This window comes from Protopterus annectens, chromosome 1.part0, assembly GCF_019279795.1.
Source record: "Protopterus annectens isolate FY-2018-M chromosome 1.part0, PAN1.0, whole genome shotgun sequence".
Lineage (NCBI taxonomy): Eukaryota > Metazoa > Chordata > Ceratodontiformes > Protopteridae > Protopterus > Protopterus annectens.
The window spans coordinates 881,402,613-881,419,011 of NC_056725.1; the positions used below are offsets into that span (position 1 = coordinate 881,402,613).

Sequence of the window (16,399 nt, forward strand, 5' to 3'; positions counted from 1 at the left end):
ATCATGTATCGGAACCCAGCTATGGCCCTCTTGTGAGGAGACAGTAGAACAATGTTCATTACCCTTTGAATAGCTATTGGTAAACATTGCATTCAGTAGGGCAATAGGGGAGTCAGATGGCATAGGAATGTGAGACTCTGAGTGGCTGGCCCAGTGGGGTGTTCCATAGTACAGACAGTAGAGCATCATTCACAGCCTTTGGAGTGTCCACGCCTAGGGGAAATGACAGCCATTAACAATGGGGACAGCAATACTGTCTCTGGAATACTGTATGCCATCTGGGTAAGCCTGGCTTGTGGCCATGTACCATCCATCCACCCCACTGCACCACCAAGATGGGCATTTGATAGCACCTTCATGGAGGTACCTGTGTTTGTCAAGTTGGACATCACTGCTTACACTGGGAATATCTGCTTTAGGTCCCTATGTGGTTTGTCACTCTGCATGCATTGTAGGATATCCTGCAGAACCTGCAGCCATTGCCGTTCCTCATGCAGGCCACACAACATGTTTAACACTGCTGACATGCTGTTATTAGTAGCCATCTGTGCCTTGATCACTTACCTGCACATCTACTGACTTATGCCAAGGTGACACCCAGGCCACAAGAATATCCTGAAGTCAAGGTGGCAATGGCCAATGACATATCTCTCAGTAATGGTGAGTGCATGAATCTCAGTGGCACTGCTTTTCACTGATGACATCTGTGGTGGTGACTTCCTATGTAACATGGTTGGCACTAATATGGGCAGAATGTCCAGCACTAAAAGCAGGGATGTTGGAAGTTCTTCTTGTCCCTTTGCTGTTATTTCAGCAGTGGGAAAGATGAGCACGCACTCCATTTTAGTATTGACAACAGTACCACTGCATCATCAGAATATGCCATGTATGTGGTGCCAATATCATCAGCCACCAGTTACCCACTGATACCAGGCATGTTCTGTCTTGTGTTGTGCTGGAGCCTCTACCAGTGAACCTATGACAGCATACAGATAACATAACTGTGGCAATGTTGTATCATAGGTTCCACTCCCACCACCATGTGGCACACAAACTACTACATGTCAGTACTATACATAGCCTATGGGTGTATACATTCCATGTGGTGTAGACTGACTATGTTCCAGTCCTGATGTCCCTAGAACATAGATATGCATATGTGCTCTGTTGACTCAACCACTCACACTAGCTGGGTCACTGTTCTAAAGTAAAGGAACATGCCAGTACCAACTTGCTGCATTCCTTTTAGACTCGCATGCAGTTTCCATATCTAGCCCAGGTTCCATATCCAGGACACTAGGTATGAGGGTTCTCTTACATTCTCCAAATAGATATTCCTCCATCTATGAGCGACAACTCTGTGTTGGTGGGCACATCCTGTGGTCTACCTCCCCCTCTCTCTCTGGTAATTTCCTGTATATTAGTCATATCATGCAATATAATGTTGGTGATCTTGTGATGTACATATATTACTGTCCTATTATGCAAACTCATTGCATTTATGTCCTACAATAGTCCCTGTAACACATTGTTACAGAAGGCCTTCTCTGCTTTGCTCCTGTCAAGGATATACCTGCCATGTGTGCATAGGACTTGCAGTAGCACCTCTGTCTCCAGTGTGGCAAATATACCCTTTGTTGTAGTTTGCATGGGAAAAGAAGGACTGGTCACAGCCCAACAAAGTGCAAGTAAGTGGCCATCAAATGGGGGTAGGGGCAGCCTACATACATATGTGTCAGCCACAAACTGACATGCACACACAGTCATTAATATGTGATCATAAAATGAGGAAGAGACAACCCATATTCATAGGGAACATCCACAAACAGCCATGGGCACACACTAACTGAAATGTGTAATGCACAGCTGAACACATTTTGCCATGGGCCCATGAGAGATGCAAAGGTTGGAGAAGTCCAGAGAGCAAACATGCTATAGCAGGCTCTCTGCACACATGGAATGCATCTCCTGACCAACGGTAACACAGGAAAGGTTTGTCAGGACCAGATGTGACAGAAAACAGTGCAGGGTAGACATTAGTGCTATGAGATGCTATAACAGGTCTCTACAGCAGGTAGAGTGAAGGGCAATTGATCTGATATTGAATGATGAGAACAACTCACAAGGAATAGCAAAGGACATGTCCACCCCAGGAAGTGGTCCACCAACACAGAAGCAGCTCATTGAGATGGAAGAGTTTCTAGTGTCCCTGTCTGGACTTGGGGGTGAGGAGTTGGTGTGGGAGCTGTGCTGACAATGACTGCATGACTGTCTGTAGGGAAAGCATCAGGTTAGTAATAATGGTAGTATTTCTATATTGTACTGTATGCTGTACCTGAGGTACGACTTATTCTGCAAGAGGCTTTTGCATATCTGTCTTCCATTTACTTCTGTTCTGTAGCTGCAATGTATATGGATGTTCACAAGCTAGTCACAGACGGTGTCTTCTACAAGTATGATTGCCATGATGGTATTTATGTGTGTGTTTGAGTTCTGCTGTAGGTATCTTATATTTATGCTTGTTTCTATATGTACTGGTAGGAAGTCCAGTACAACTGGACATCACATGCCAGATGCCAACAGATCATCTTTGACTTATGATGAGGGCAGTGTGCACTGGCTACAGTTTGATGACACAGTGGCAGTGATAACAATACTAGCACTGGATTACTCATTCACACACCTCCTCATATATGAGGAGGCAGTGAAAGGACAGGCCAAACCACCAGCCTCACCAGTGTTTGGTAGATGTCCCATATTTGCCAGAACTACGGAGGCTATACAAGAGTCCCCATCCCAGAATTCATAAGTGAACCACAAGAAACCCATTGTCTCTGATGTACATGTACACTCTATAGAGGAGAGGCATGATGGTCGGCAGAGCTTCAGTACTCCAGATATGTCCCTGACCTAGGTTCGACACTTAGCATTAGTCAGCAAGATGTGTATGTTAGGAATCCAGGAACAGACAGCCGCTACCCACAACAGTGTGGACATGGTGAGCATGCTACAAGGCCTACATGACAATGTGCAATACTTGAATTGCCTGCAGAATGACATGTAGCATCTCCACAGTCACTTGGAGTAAAGGGACAGAAAAGAGATGGTGCTACTCATGTCACATGTGGCTAACACTAGATCTACTGCTGCGTACATAAGATATGTGGTAACTTTTCTCTAGTCTGCCTCTACAGGCCATGTTATCCATGGTCATGGGAGGCTCAGGATACAAGTGGTCAGTCACAGGCCAACAATACACAGATGATACAAAATTGTAATAAGGAAGCCTCACTGTCAACTCTATCCACACAGCTAACACTATCTGGTGTGGCCAATCTCTATCCAGAGAGCCAGTACTATGTGATGTGGCCAGATTAACATTCATGCCACTGACACTTCTCTGACTCCAGACCTGGAGCACTTCACCAGGTTACACTCTCCCATTCCTGTAGTTCTGTGCCACTAATATCTCCAGTAAGTAGACATAGCACTATGAGATTGGCCAATCAGGGGGATATTTCTGATGTTATTCCATTACACACAGTACAGAATGGATCCAGCTATAAAGTGAATCAGTGTGCAAGTGATTTAGAATGAGCTAATAATGAGAACTTTAATTTTCATGATTGGATTAGGACTGAAATCAGTTTTTCTACTCACAGTTTGAATAACTTGACCCGACATAGAAAAAAATGAACGATCTTGAATTGAAAGTCCTCAAGGTACAAGGGTTACAGTGTGACAACTTGTGCTTGAATGAAAGCATTAAAAATATATGGATCCCTAAAGGCCTAAGACTGTATAAGCTTCTGAATAGGTTAAAAGCTTGGGGGGGGGGTTGAAATCCAGAAAAAAGGAGGTCATTGTCCCACTGTACTCATCCCTCATTAGACCCATTATAGAGTACAATGCCCCATTTGGTATGTACCTCACAAGACAACTGCAACACCTGGAAAGGCCAGATAAATATCTCACTAAACAAATCACAGGCCTAAAGCAGATGCCCTATGCTGACCATCTAAAAAAACTCCAGCTATACTCTGTGGCATATCTTCTACTCAGAGGTGATCTCAGCTTAACATACAAGGCCATGTCAAACCCTGAGCTGTTGGACATGCTCCATTTAAAGAAATCCCAATCGCTTAGAGCCACATGCTCCAGGGATCTAAACCTTGTCATCATAATAAACAAAACATGCTGGAGGTATAGGTTCCTGACCCAGAGACTCCCTATACTCTGGAATAGACTGCCCATACATGCCCTATTACAATAATTTGAATGAGCCAGTACAAGATAAGTAATAGGGATCATAATGAAAGGAGTTATAATTGTGAGCAGGATTGCTATTCTTTGAATGTACACAGTAGCAGTTCAGCAGATTATGATGTTAACGACCCACCCTTAAGGAGGTCTGAAAGGATAGAAAATAGGAATAAGCCGAGGAATTTTTTACTCCAATCCCATGCCCCAAGTGAGGAAAAGGCAGAGGGAGGAGGATGAGGAGAGAATACAACAATTGAGTCAACAGAGTAATAGTGTGTCAGATGATTTGGAGTTAATTTGTGAAGGGAATACAGTAAAGTATCAAAGTTTTAATATTTTTAATTATAGTGATGTAAAAGTTGATAAAACATATTTTCCCTTCTTAACAAAGGCTTTAGGCTTTAAGTTTGTGCCTTCTTTTAGAGTGAGTGTGGTTGATGTACTTATGGAACTTAAGCTTTTCACCAGGAGGTTGAATTTACAATTATTTTTTAAAGACCAGATAAATAATGTTGTGATTGGTTCAAGGGATTTACTTAAGAAAAAGAGTTGTTTTAACCTCCCCACTTCACCCTATGTTGTCAGCATTTGGAAGGGCTTGTTCTTCCGACATATATTCATAGTAAAATGCTAATAAGAAGAACAGATTTTTCAATTTATCAAAAGATGAGTTTAACTTAATGGATGAATTAAGAAGTAATGATGAGGTTAGAGTAATGAAACCAGACAAGGGGGGTTGTTTTGTTTGGTAAGATAGATTACGTGAAGCAACTATTTGAGACCTTTTAAAATACAGATAAGTATCAAGAAGTGTCAACGAATGAAGTATTCTTGGCCCATCAGAAGATCCAACTCTTATTACAGGATGCACCTTTTCAGACGGTGATTTCTGAGGAAGTTTTTGATTTTTTTAAATTAGACCATCCACTTATTCCAACTGCATTTGGACTCCCTAAAATTCATAAAATGTTGCCCAACCTCCATTTAGGGTGATTATATCGGTACAGAATGGACCTACTTATTCATTAGGGGTTTTTATAGATAGATTTCTTAAGAATTCAGTTGCACCAATAAATTATTTATTAACAGATGCATGAGATTTTTTTATCAAAAATTAATAGAAGTTGGTATAATGATAAACGCAGTTTTTCGATTGCAGATGTTATAGATTTATTTACATCTATTCTCCATCAGGAGGGGTTGAGTTTATTTTATGAGGCCATAAGAAGTTTGCCAAGTTTGAATGATACATTGATTAACTTTATTATATTTGCTATGGAGTTAATATTAGATAATAATTATTTTACAATTGAGGGAGTTTATTTTAAACAATTGAAGGGAGTAGCGATGGGTGCAAGAAGTGAACCCATATTTGCACATTTGGTTTTATATGCCTGGGAATCTAGGTTTTTTTTAATTATGAATTTTCTGAGCACTGGGTCACATACTTTCTCTTTTTGGATGATATATTTATTTTGTGGAAAGATAAATTAGAGCAATCAGATTTGTTTTTAAATTATTTGAATAATATTACACCATATTTTAAGTTTACTTCCAAATTTTCAGATGATGTTATTGATTATTACCTGGATGTAACATTGTTTAAGGATAAAGTAAATGGAACATTTGCAACTAAAGTGTATAGGAAGAAGACTTTTTCCAACAGTTATTTAGATTTCCATAGTAATCATCCTAGATTCATGAAAAGGAATATCCTTAAAGGGCAGTTTGTGAGAGCTGCTAGGATGTGTTTTGATTTGGAAATTTTTGATGCTGAAATTTGCAAAATAGCAAAGCTGTGCCTTGAAAGAGGATATCTAAAACTGTTAGTACAGGATATATGTAATGAAGTAAGGACTGTTTGGGGTATTAAGTATTAGTCCCTCTTAGGTGATAATAGCAGTCTGAATAATGGTGATAACAGAATAAATGATACACAGATGTTTAATAGAGGGATGGTGATCCCATATGGATCTGGTGCTAAGCAAATTAAGGACATCAAAGCCAAGAATTGGGTTCTTTTTAGGGGAACCCTGAAATTATGGATTTTATTGGTGTTGAACTACAGTTTGTTTACAAAACTGGTAGAAATTGTAAGTTTCTTTTTGAGCAGTTTTATAAGAACCTTTATTGCATTGATGGTACAACATGTTGTGGAATTTGTAAGCAGTGTTCCCATATTTTACAAGAACAAAATCTTATTCTTCAAGGAATACCCTTTGAGATTAAGTTAAAAAGGGGAATTGCAATACTAGGAGTATTGTTTACATTTTGGTTTGCGACAGCTGTGGTCATTATTATGTGGGTAAAACCAAAAGACAATGAAGGAAGATAATTTATGAACACATATATGCTCTAAACAAAGAGAATATGAATAATGCGTTATTTAGACATACTTTAGAATGTCAAGGTTTTGCAAGATTTAAGTTTGGTATACTTGAGGTAGTACCCTTTAACCTAAGAGGTGGTTGGTGGGAATTGGAATTAGAATCAAAAGAGTTACAGTGACAAATTAGGTTAAAAGCAGTTAATTCTCCAGGCATAAATGAAAATATATCCATACTCCCTGTTTTAAAAAGGAGAGCATTGGAATTGTAGGAATGAAAAAAAAATGTATATAACTATATATATTTATATAGTTATATATATTTGTTTTTTTTTTAGTTGTATGATTATTTATAGGAATTTATAGGATTACATAATTATATGGGTGGGCAGCAATAGGATGACAGCTTTTTGTTATATGATATATTTTTATTCTTATTGTACTTATGTTTTTATTTTTGAGACTCTACAAGGAATTTTCCCATTGCCATTTTATATAGTTAGACTGATTTTTATACACTATTTAAATATATTTTATTGCATTTTATTGTGTTATGCTGTATTATTTGTCTTAATAAAGATGAATGGGGATGTATTTGAATGTTTCTTTAAGAATATGATGGTTTAACTGGATAATTGGTTTATTTTATTATATACTGAATAGGGGTTGAAATGTATGGCTGTTCTAAAGAAGTCCTGTTTGCTGTTTGTAGGGACAAAAGTGCTTGACGTTTAATAAAGCTTTGGATTTATATGTTTGGTGGCCAGTGACTGTAGCTGTAGAATTTGTGGCTTCTTGGTCCTCCGAATGGCTGTTTTTCATTGTCAGACATAACACTATGCCTACTCATGGTTATCATCTGAGTCAAGGACATAGTAAATCTAATGCTCTCAACATGAGACAGCTAATCAGGGTGAATGTACATACTCTTGTTGTTCGACATTACCTATGCTATGAAATACAACAAGCCCAGAAACTGCAGGCCACCATGGTCCATGTCACCAACATTCGTAACACATCATCTCCACCCTGCCACTAGAGAATGTGATTCCTGACTTCCACAACCTGATGCCAGTGAGTATAGTTATCAAGTCCATATCCCATGACCCTGGCCCATATGAGAGCATTGCTGCCAACTTTAACTGCGTCATCCAACCTATGTAAACAATGACAACTGTGCTTTGCCTATCCAATAAGTCATGCACATAAGGTTAGGTCTAATGCATGATTTGGTCAATCCATGTACTTCCTTGCACCATACATAGCCTGGGTGTGATAATGCATGCATCATTTTACACTGTGTTGTCTATATCATTGCCAATAATTGTGATTTACTGTTACATATAGCTTATAATTGTGGTCCAGGTGCCAAGTCTTTGCGAGTGCTGCAATGTATTGCATCTGCCCCTGCTTCTAAAAGGGTACTGCTATGGCCAGTTCATTTTCTAAATGACCTTCCTATTCCTTGGCTGCTGCTTCCATGGATATGGTGGATGCCGATGAGATGTTTCCCTGTTGTTGTAGCTGTTTCCACACAGCTATCTTATGCAACATGGTGCTCACAATGAATATCTGTCTGTAAGTCTCTTGTGAATACCACAGTGCACCACCAGCTGAATCATGACAATGGAAATGTCCCTTCAGCTGGCCAGTGTTTCTGCATATACAGTATTATTGTCAGGGGATTGTAGACAGCGGTCATCAGCCATGGTTCCGATGTATATCTGGCATCACCTCTAACAACCAACACTCACAATATAATCAGCCAGTTACCTGCCTACATGATATATGTGTATATTGCCCTGCATACTATGCCTATTTGTGCTCATACCAACTAGATGAGTCTGCATGAAGTTACCTTGCAAGAACCTTTGGTATCAGTTTGATGTATGAATCATGGCAATTGTCTGGGTGATGCATGGAAATGTTATGGATATTAAGCACTAGCAGACAGTCAGGATATATCTGACATCCTGAAACAGGTTGGCCGTGATGGCAATGTGTGTGAAACCAATGGCTCTTAGGACCTCAGGGAAAAGGATCAATGTATAAAATGCCTGCACAGTGATGTCTCTCTCATCTGTAGTCCTTTGGGAACCATATATGCTCCTCCACATATTGCAGACTGAGGCCTGTGGTATTCTTAGCATGTCTCCTCTTAGCTGCTGAATGCTTCCTGTACCAAGGATTATTAAAGCTATACATACCATAGTGTTTACCAGTATGAACATTACATGCATCCCACTTGATAACACTTATGAGCTACACAATTCAACATGCTCTTATTTTCCTGTCAACACAGATGTAATCCACTATCTGGTCTTCTGTCAGGTGCTGGGAGGAGGTTAGGCACGGATGGCACCAATTATGATGTGCAGATGGCTGCAACATGCACTGGTTCCAATGGTGGCCTCTAATACATGTTGTTCAGTAAGTTGCTCTACTCCTAGCAAATTAATAATTTTGGTAACCAAAAATCCCCAGAGTTCAGAGTAGTTGCACCTGTTTTACAGATTTCTGAATCCTGCTGCCATGTTTGATGTCAGCATTTGCATAATCGCATAATGCATATGACTCATTTGCATAACATTCCTTGTTTCCATAGAATTATTTAATCATTTGCATACAATGCACATGATGCTAGCTTTCTTTTTTGGAGGCCACCCTATCTTTCTGTCTGAATTACCCATATCCTGCATGCTGGATGCTATCTGTGCTAATTACGTTGTACATTGTACTAAATGTCTGTTAATCCTGGCCTTCTTCAACATCCAAACTTCCTAACCAGATAACCAAAGTAACTAAAACAAGATCTTTTTGATTAATTAAATTGTTACAATATAAAGGCTACCATCCACAAATGAGAATAAATCAACGTCATTAATAGCATAGGAAAAAAGTGACATAAAGTGAAAAAATATCAAAGAAAGGAAATAATACTAAAATGCAAATACTGTATATCGTTTTCCTGATTTTGAACAGTTATAGGTTTTCTTTTGGTGTTTAGTTTTTTTCTTTTTCTGACTGATATTACTTTTTTTTATTAAAACAGGATGTTTTCCACTACTCCCAAAAAATAGACTACACCTTATTCCTAACTTCATGTTAATTATTGTTAAAGAATGTTGCATGTTCAAAACCAGTAATTAAGTAATTATGTATTGTATGCTTCCTATATTTAAAATTAAATAGACTGGTAAAAGTGAAGCTTACATTTTTTGGAATTATTATTTGGAAGCAATGAAGGTGTTCTTTAAAAAAATCTCCTTTATTTTACAGCATTTGAGCATACCTAAATTCATACTAATACAGATTCTGGAAGGTAATTACATATTAAAGCCACCACAAACAGCTTTAAAGCCTAATCGATAGACGTACCTATGTTCAATCCATTTTACATACTGAATATATTGTACTACTGCAAGCTTAATGTCTTAACTTAATGTCTGCAGTGATGTTACATTGGAATTACATACTGCACTTACAGTAGGACTATCACTTTTTTCTTCTCAACATACAATAATGCATATTATACACTGATTGGCCATTAGCATTCAAAAACGAGCACGCCAGCCCAACCAGCGTGCCCATTGTAAATTCGAGAATATATCAACGGGAAAAGATCCGGTCAGCCAGACTTTCTCCTGTTAGTATATCTAGTATTTTTTTTTTGTTTTACTTTTTTTTTTCATACAAAACGAAAAAGGAAGACATTTTACATTCAGGAAATGGCACAGACAGAAACAAAAGGATAATCAGGTACGTTCTACAAAACTTAAAAACTTATCTGATTATCCTTTAATCTTGTCTGTCCCGACTATCTAACATAAAAATACTTCCGGATTCTTCTTTTTTTATTTTTTTTTTTTAATTATAACAAAGAAGAAGAGGCAACGGAGATCTTCCTTTCCCCATTGCTACCTCTTCACAGCCCTGATGTACTGTGTAAGTGTTGGAGCACAAGTCCCATACCCATGCGCAGTACATAAAAACAAGGCAACAATATACCACCAGCCACAGAAGAACAGTAATGCGCCATTATACAAAGACATTATTTAAGAAAAGTATTTTTTTTGTAAATAATGTCATTGTATAATAGCAATAACCGACTCCATGGTTGTGGTATATTGAAATTTACCCACGGTTGGCTTTATTTAATCACTCGGGCTATGCCCTCATGATTAAATCACACCAACCGTGGATAAATCTTAAATATACCACACCAACGTCATCGCTTATTGCTATAGTAATGTCCATAGGGAAGTTACTATGTACTACAGATTGGTTTCTGTTTTCCGCCTTTTGCCTACTGCTTACAACATTCCTGTATTTGTAGTTTATTAAACAACATTTGCTTTCTGCATATTATGTAGAATCTGTTGTGTATCTATAATGTGATATATAGAATATATGCTTTCATAATAGGAGGAGCCTGCATTTTATGCTTTGCATTTGCTGCTAACCAGATTTTATTGGATCCAGTGTGTGCTTATTTTACCTGTTGTGAGACTACATTGTGGATCTACTACTGGACTGGACTATAATTTTAATATAATATAAAGGTAATCACTGGCTTCTTTCCTTGTGTGGTGGTGAGCTGCTTTCATAATATGTTTAAAATTTGTTTGCATTGCCTCTGTATTTAGGTCATATCTCAAAATGGTCTTCATATCAATCTACCCAACCAATTAACTAATGTGTGGCTAAATAAGTAAGCAAGTCTTACTTCAGTTATTTTATTTTGTTTTATCTTTGTTGACCAGAAAAGTACAACTGGGATAGATATTCCTTTTCAGTGGAGGCCCTGGGAGAGAAGTTATAATATTCACATACAGAGGCAATATACAGTCTTCTTCTTTCGGCTTTTCCCGGTTAGGGTAGCCACAGCGGATCATCTGTCTACTCATGATTGGCAGTGGAGTTTTACGGTGTTGAATTGCTAGCCCGGCACCCAACCTTCTACAGAAGGCACACAGACATGCACACACTCACACCTTGGGCCAATTTCGAGTGTCCAATCCACCTACTGCATGTCTTTGGGATGTGGGAGGAAACTGGAGCACCAGGAGGAAACCCACATGGTAGGACATACAGACTCCGCACAGAAGGCACCCCAGCCAAGAATTGAACCAGAGATCCTCTTGCTGTGAAGCGGCAACACTAACCGTTGCACCACCGCTGCTGCCTAGAGGCAATATACAGTACATTTACATTTTCCATACTGTATATAATATTTTCATCTTAGTTACATATACACTATTGCATACACAATTAGCTGTAACAGATGATTAAAGCTAACCTTTTATAATACAATTTGTGACTATAGTAGAGGAGAAAATAAGAGATTACCTGTACATTTGTATAACTTGTAGCAGACAAAAATACAAAGAAAAACAAAGGAAGACAAAGACTGACATTTGGGTTGAAATTAGTATGTAGTGGTACGATAAGGAAGAATGAGGATTAAGCAGGAATATGTAGTTAAGAGATATAATCAGTTAAATGTTTACAGTAGTAGGGAGAAGGGAAAGTGTAATAATCACCATATGTGAATTTAGTACAGAGCAGCTTACAAGTAAGAAAGGGAATGAATGATTAAATAAATAAATACAAGCATGTATTTAACCCATCTGAATTTGTTCTGTTTAGATTATGCCTATTTTCATGTTTATGTCGTGATGAAGGAACTCAAACCTAAATCCAATACTCCTTGGTGATAATGGCCTAACTCTCCTGGACCCACTGACAAAGAACAATTGTGGTCAAGGCCCTCCCATAAATATATGTTTATTTATTTTTTTATTTAACATTTGTTTACCGGGAAAGTCCGACTTGGAACTAAGCCAATTTTCAGAGGAGGCCCGGGAAGAAACACTCCAAATGCATGTCTTTGTATAATAAATTAGTTTATAGACCGATCTGAAAACTGTTACAAACAATATGTCAAAGGGTCATATTATTTCTGAATTGTTCTGAGTACTTTAAAACCAAACTATGTTACAATAGGCAACCTACTAACAACTGGGGATCAATATACTGAAAAACATGTCAAATATTTTGTAACTTACCAAAAATATAGAACACATAGGTCCAGTCAAGATAGTAACAAATGATGCCAGATAGTGGAAGGGAGATGACTGTTCCTAACTGTGTACCTAGGAAAGAAAAACAACTTTTAAGCAGGCAGATTATTAAAACTGTACATAAAAGTGTAGCTTCAGGCTTGAAACTAATATGAAACAAAGTTTGCAGTAGGATTTTAGTTCACTTAAAATCAGTAGCAACAATTATTAACTAAATGTATCACTAGCTCTATGAAATACGTCAGCAGCACTGGTACAAACGTATTTCCTATTGGTTCTATAAGAACTAGAGCCAATATGTCATGCACTCTGATTATGTTTATAAAAGGAGCAAGTTGTTTCTTGGAATCATTTTCTGTTACATACAGGATGTTCACAAACAGAAAGTAAGGAGGAAAAAGCTTCAGGAACTGGAATGTGAAAGTGACACAGTTAAGATTCTGGGAGCAAATCAAGAAACCACAGGGGATTAAGACATGAGCAGAAATGAAGAAGCAACTAAACCAGAGAGAAACTCTCAGATCAGAATACAAAGGCTTGATGTTGGTGGCACGTAAGGACTAGATTGGGCCATTAATGCTACAAGACACACAATCTCATTGATGCTTTCATTACAAGAGGGTAGAACCGCCTCTGCCGTTATTAGGAGATTGGTGGACAGGATTTACACAACTTCAAAGCAGTTCGATAGTAAGACAAATAATGCCTGGAAAGTATTTTTTGTGATTCACCATCACAGTGAAACAATGGGAACTCACTTGCCACCACACTAGATATACAAATAAGAGCAGAAGATTTAAGATTTTTGTGTGGAGGTGCCTCCACAAGTACAACATATACCGCCAGGAAAAGACTATTGCTGGAGATGCCAAGAGCTGGTGAGGGTGACTTGATTCCATGTTTTTTTTGGGACTCAGGGACTTCAACTGGACATTATAGGCTCTGTTTGTCTCTATTAGAACAAATGTTCAAGAGAAATATTGTACTTTCTCTGTTCTTGTTCCTGACTGGGGTTGATTTGAAACAGGAAATAACACAGAGGATTAGGACACTGATGTTTGTGCTCATGATGGTAGCAAAAAAAGCATTATAAAGAAATGGAAGTCTATTGTGCTACTTACAAACAAGAAGTGAAAAACATGCTTAGGGAGGTTGCAAAGAGAGAGGGTAAAGGACTACAGCCAGGTCAGCCAAAGATCCATCAAGATAAATGGAAACCTTGGAAAGATGGAACATGAATAGACAGCTATAGCAGAACAACATAAGACCCCTTTGGAAGCACAGCAACAATAGTCGGTAAGAGAATAGCAGAATTAAATACACTAGGACTGTTAGACTTAGTCCTGTCAGTGGCAACTGGGGGTGGGGGAGTTCCAGAAACAAGGATCTACAAATCCTAAATATTTTATAACTGATATTTTACATTTTATTTTAAAATAATTTTGTACAAAAACAAAGAATAAGATACAGTTTGTGTTAAACGTGTTCTGCAGAAATTGATTCTTGATGTGTTATAACAATCTGGATTAATAAACTAAAAAAGATAATAATGCTAATGCTAGAAAAAATGTGGTCATTCCCGAACCGTTTATTTCACATTCTTTAAAAAATGAATATAGCTTTAGGGCTTGGCTGGGACATACATAATTTGTAACTATGTGCATAGGTCCTGCATATGTGTGTTTTGTTAAGCTGTTGCTGAACAGTAAATAAAGTAAAACACAAAGAAAAACGTATTTCTTATTGCTTCAGCAAGGGTCTTCTTAATGAAAGCATGGATGAGAATAATTTTCATTACTTAAATATCTCTTTATATTTTTACTAAGATGACAATGCACTTGAGCTGCTCCATGTTCAAATCACCATAGGTAAAATTCAATACCACTTCCTTGCAAACTATAAGTATGACTCAGGAAACCCATACCATATATTTAAACTTATTAGAAACATTAACCATCTAATACCATATTCATGGGTGACTTTAATTACCCCACTATTAAATGGGAATCCTATATGACACCAAATGTATATGCAAAGAGATTTCTGGATTTTGTAAACGCAAACTCACTGGACCAGATAGCCAATACACCAAGATGGGGTGCAACCATACTGGATCTGGTCCTTACTAATATGGGAGACTGCTGCACACCCCCTACTGTAATCCCTTCCCTGGTAAGGTAAGACCACAAAAATGGTCTCCTTTGAAGTAAAAATAAAATCTGGACCCCAGCTAAACCTGGAATATTCAGGAACTATTCTAAGGCTAACCTCCTGCTATTAAGTGAGAACCTGGCAAAATTTCAAGCCCCCATAAACCCTGAGAACACTTCTGCCTATGCAGAACTGTTCATGGAAACCCTGTACAAGCATGTTAATAGCTGCAGAGAGGCAGTTGCACCCACCAGGAAGACATACAGAACTTACTCAGAAAATAAGTCACACTGGTAGAATCACAAAACAATAAGCTGTATAACAGCAGGAAGAAAATCATAGCAAAAATTAGGAGGTGCAGCACCCGGCAGGATAAAAGCACTGTCTTCCAACTAAATGAACAACTCAGAGGACAAATAAAGTCTACCAAAGCCAAATTTGAGGTAAGTTAGGCCGGCCCAGGCCAAGGACAGCCACAAAGCATTCTTTAGCTATGTCAGCATCCTCAAAAGCAATACACAATTGTGTGCAGAGTTCATTGTAAATGGTCCCACCTATAATGAGCCAGAAGATATAGCAAACCTCCTGGCTGATAAATTCACTCCAACTTTATCCCTCTCTCCCCCTCAACCTTCCCTCAGGAAATATTATCAAATATAACTCCCCCTGTTATCACTAGTGAACAGGTCCTTAACGCTCTCTCTAAGACCAAGAACACTGCATCAGTGGGCCCAGACAATATCCCAAGATGCCTTCTAAATAGCATGAAACATGACCTATCAGGGTCTCTGGAATTTCTCTTTAACTGTAGCCTCCAAACAGGCTATGTGCCTCATGAATGCAAAAAGGCAACAGTCATCCTTCTGCACAAAGGTGGGTCACCTACAGACCCTGGAAACTACAGACCCATAAGCCTCACTAGTCTTATATGTAAAGCCATAGAAAGAATTATCATGGAGATGATCACTAGAGGTACAGTAAACCTCCAGACACTGGACCCAACCCAGTTTGGTTTTGTCAAGGGCAGATCATGCCTACTCAACCTGGTAGACTTCTTTGAGAAGGTCACCAAAGCAATGGATGAGGGTAAAATCGTTCACACTGCCTACCTTGACCTGGCCAAGACATCTGACACAATACCTCACTTGGGCATTGCTGACAAACTCAATTGGTTAGGTACAACCCATGTGTCACCTGGTGGATAGCCAAATGACTCACAAACAGGACCCAAGAGGTTAGAATTGGGGAGTCCACCTCTGCAAAGAGGCCAGTCACAAGTGGAGTCCCTCAGTGATCAGTCCTTGGACCACTCCTTTTTGGCATTTACTTTTTAGAAGTCAAGATCAATGTAAGTGGTCTCTGGCTGACTAAATTTGCAGATGATTGCAAATTAGGAACTGTCATTGAATCTCACAATGACACAAATGTTCTCCAGGAGGGGCTGACACAGACAAACAACTGGTATCAGAGCCATGGACTAAAACTAAATGCCAAGAAATGCATAATAGTATCCTTTGGGAAGTCATCTATCCCTGGTAACTATCATATTGACAACACACCCCTTAGAGTAGACCCA

The 16,399-nt window shown here is 38.6% G+C and overlaps 1 protein-coding gene across 2 annotated transcripts in view; it reads right to left on the minus strand.

The window, feature by feature from the left end:
• LOC122795591 (sialin-like) overlaps positions 1 to 16,399 on the minus strand; it is a 711,524-nt gene that overhangs the window by 492,905 nt on the left and 202,220 nt on the right. For both annotated transcript variants that reach the window (XM_044063849.1, XM_044063858.1), the window contains one exon: positions 12,658 to 12,744. In XM_044063849.1, the coding sequence (XP_043919784.1) occupies positions 12,658 to 12,744 (87 nt within the window). The remainder of the gene's footprint in view (positions 1 to 12,657; positions 12,745 to 16,399) is intronic.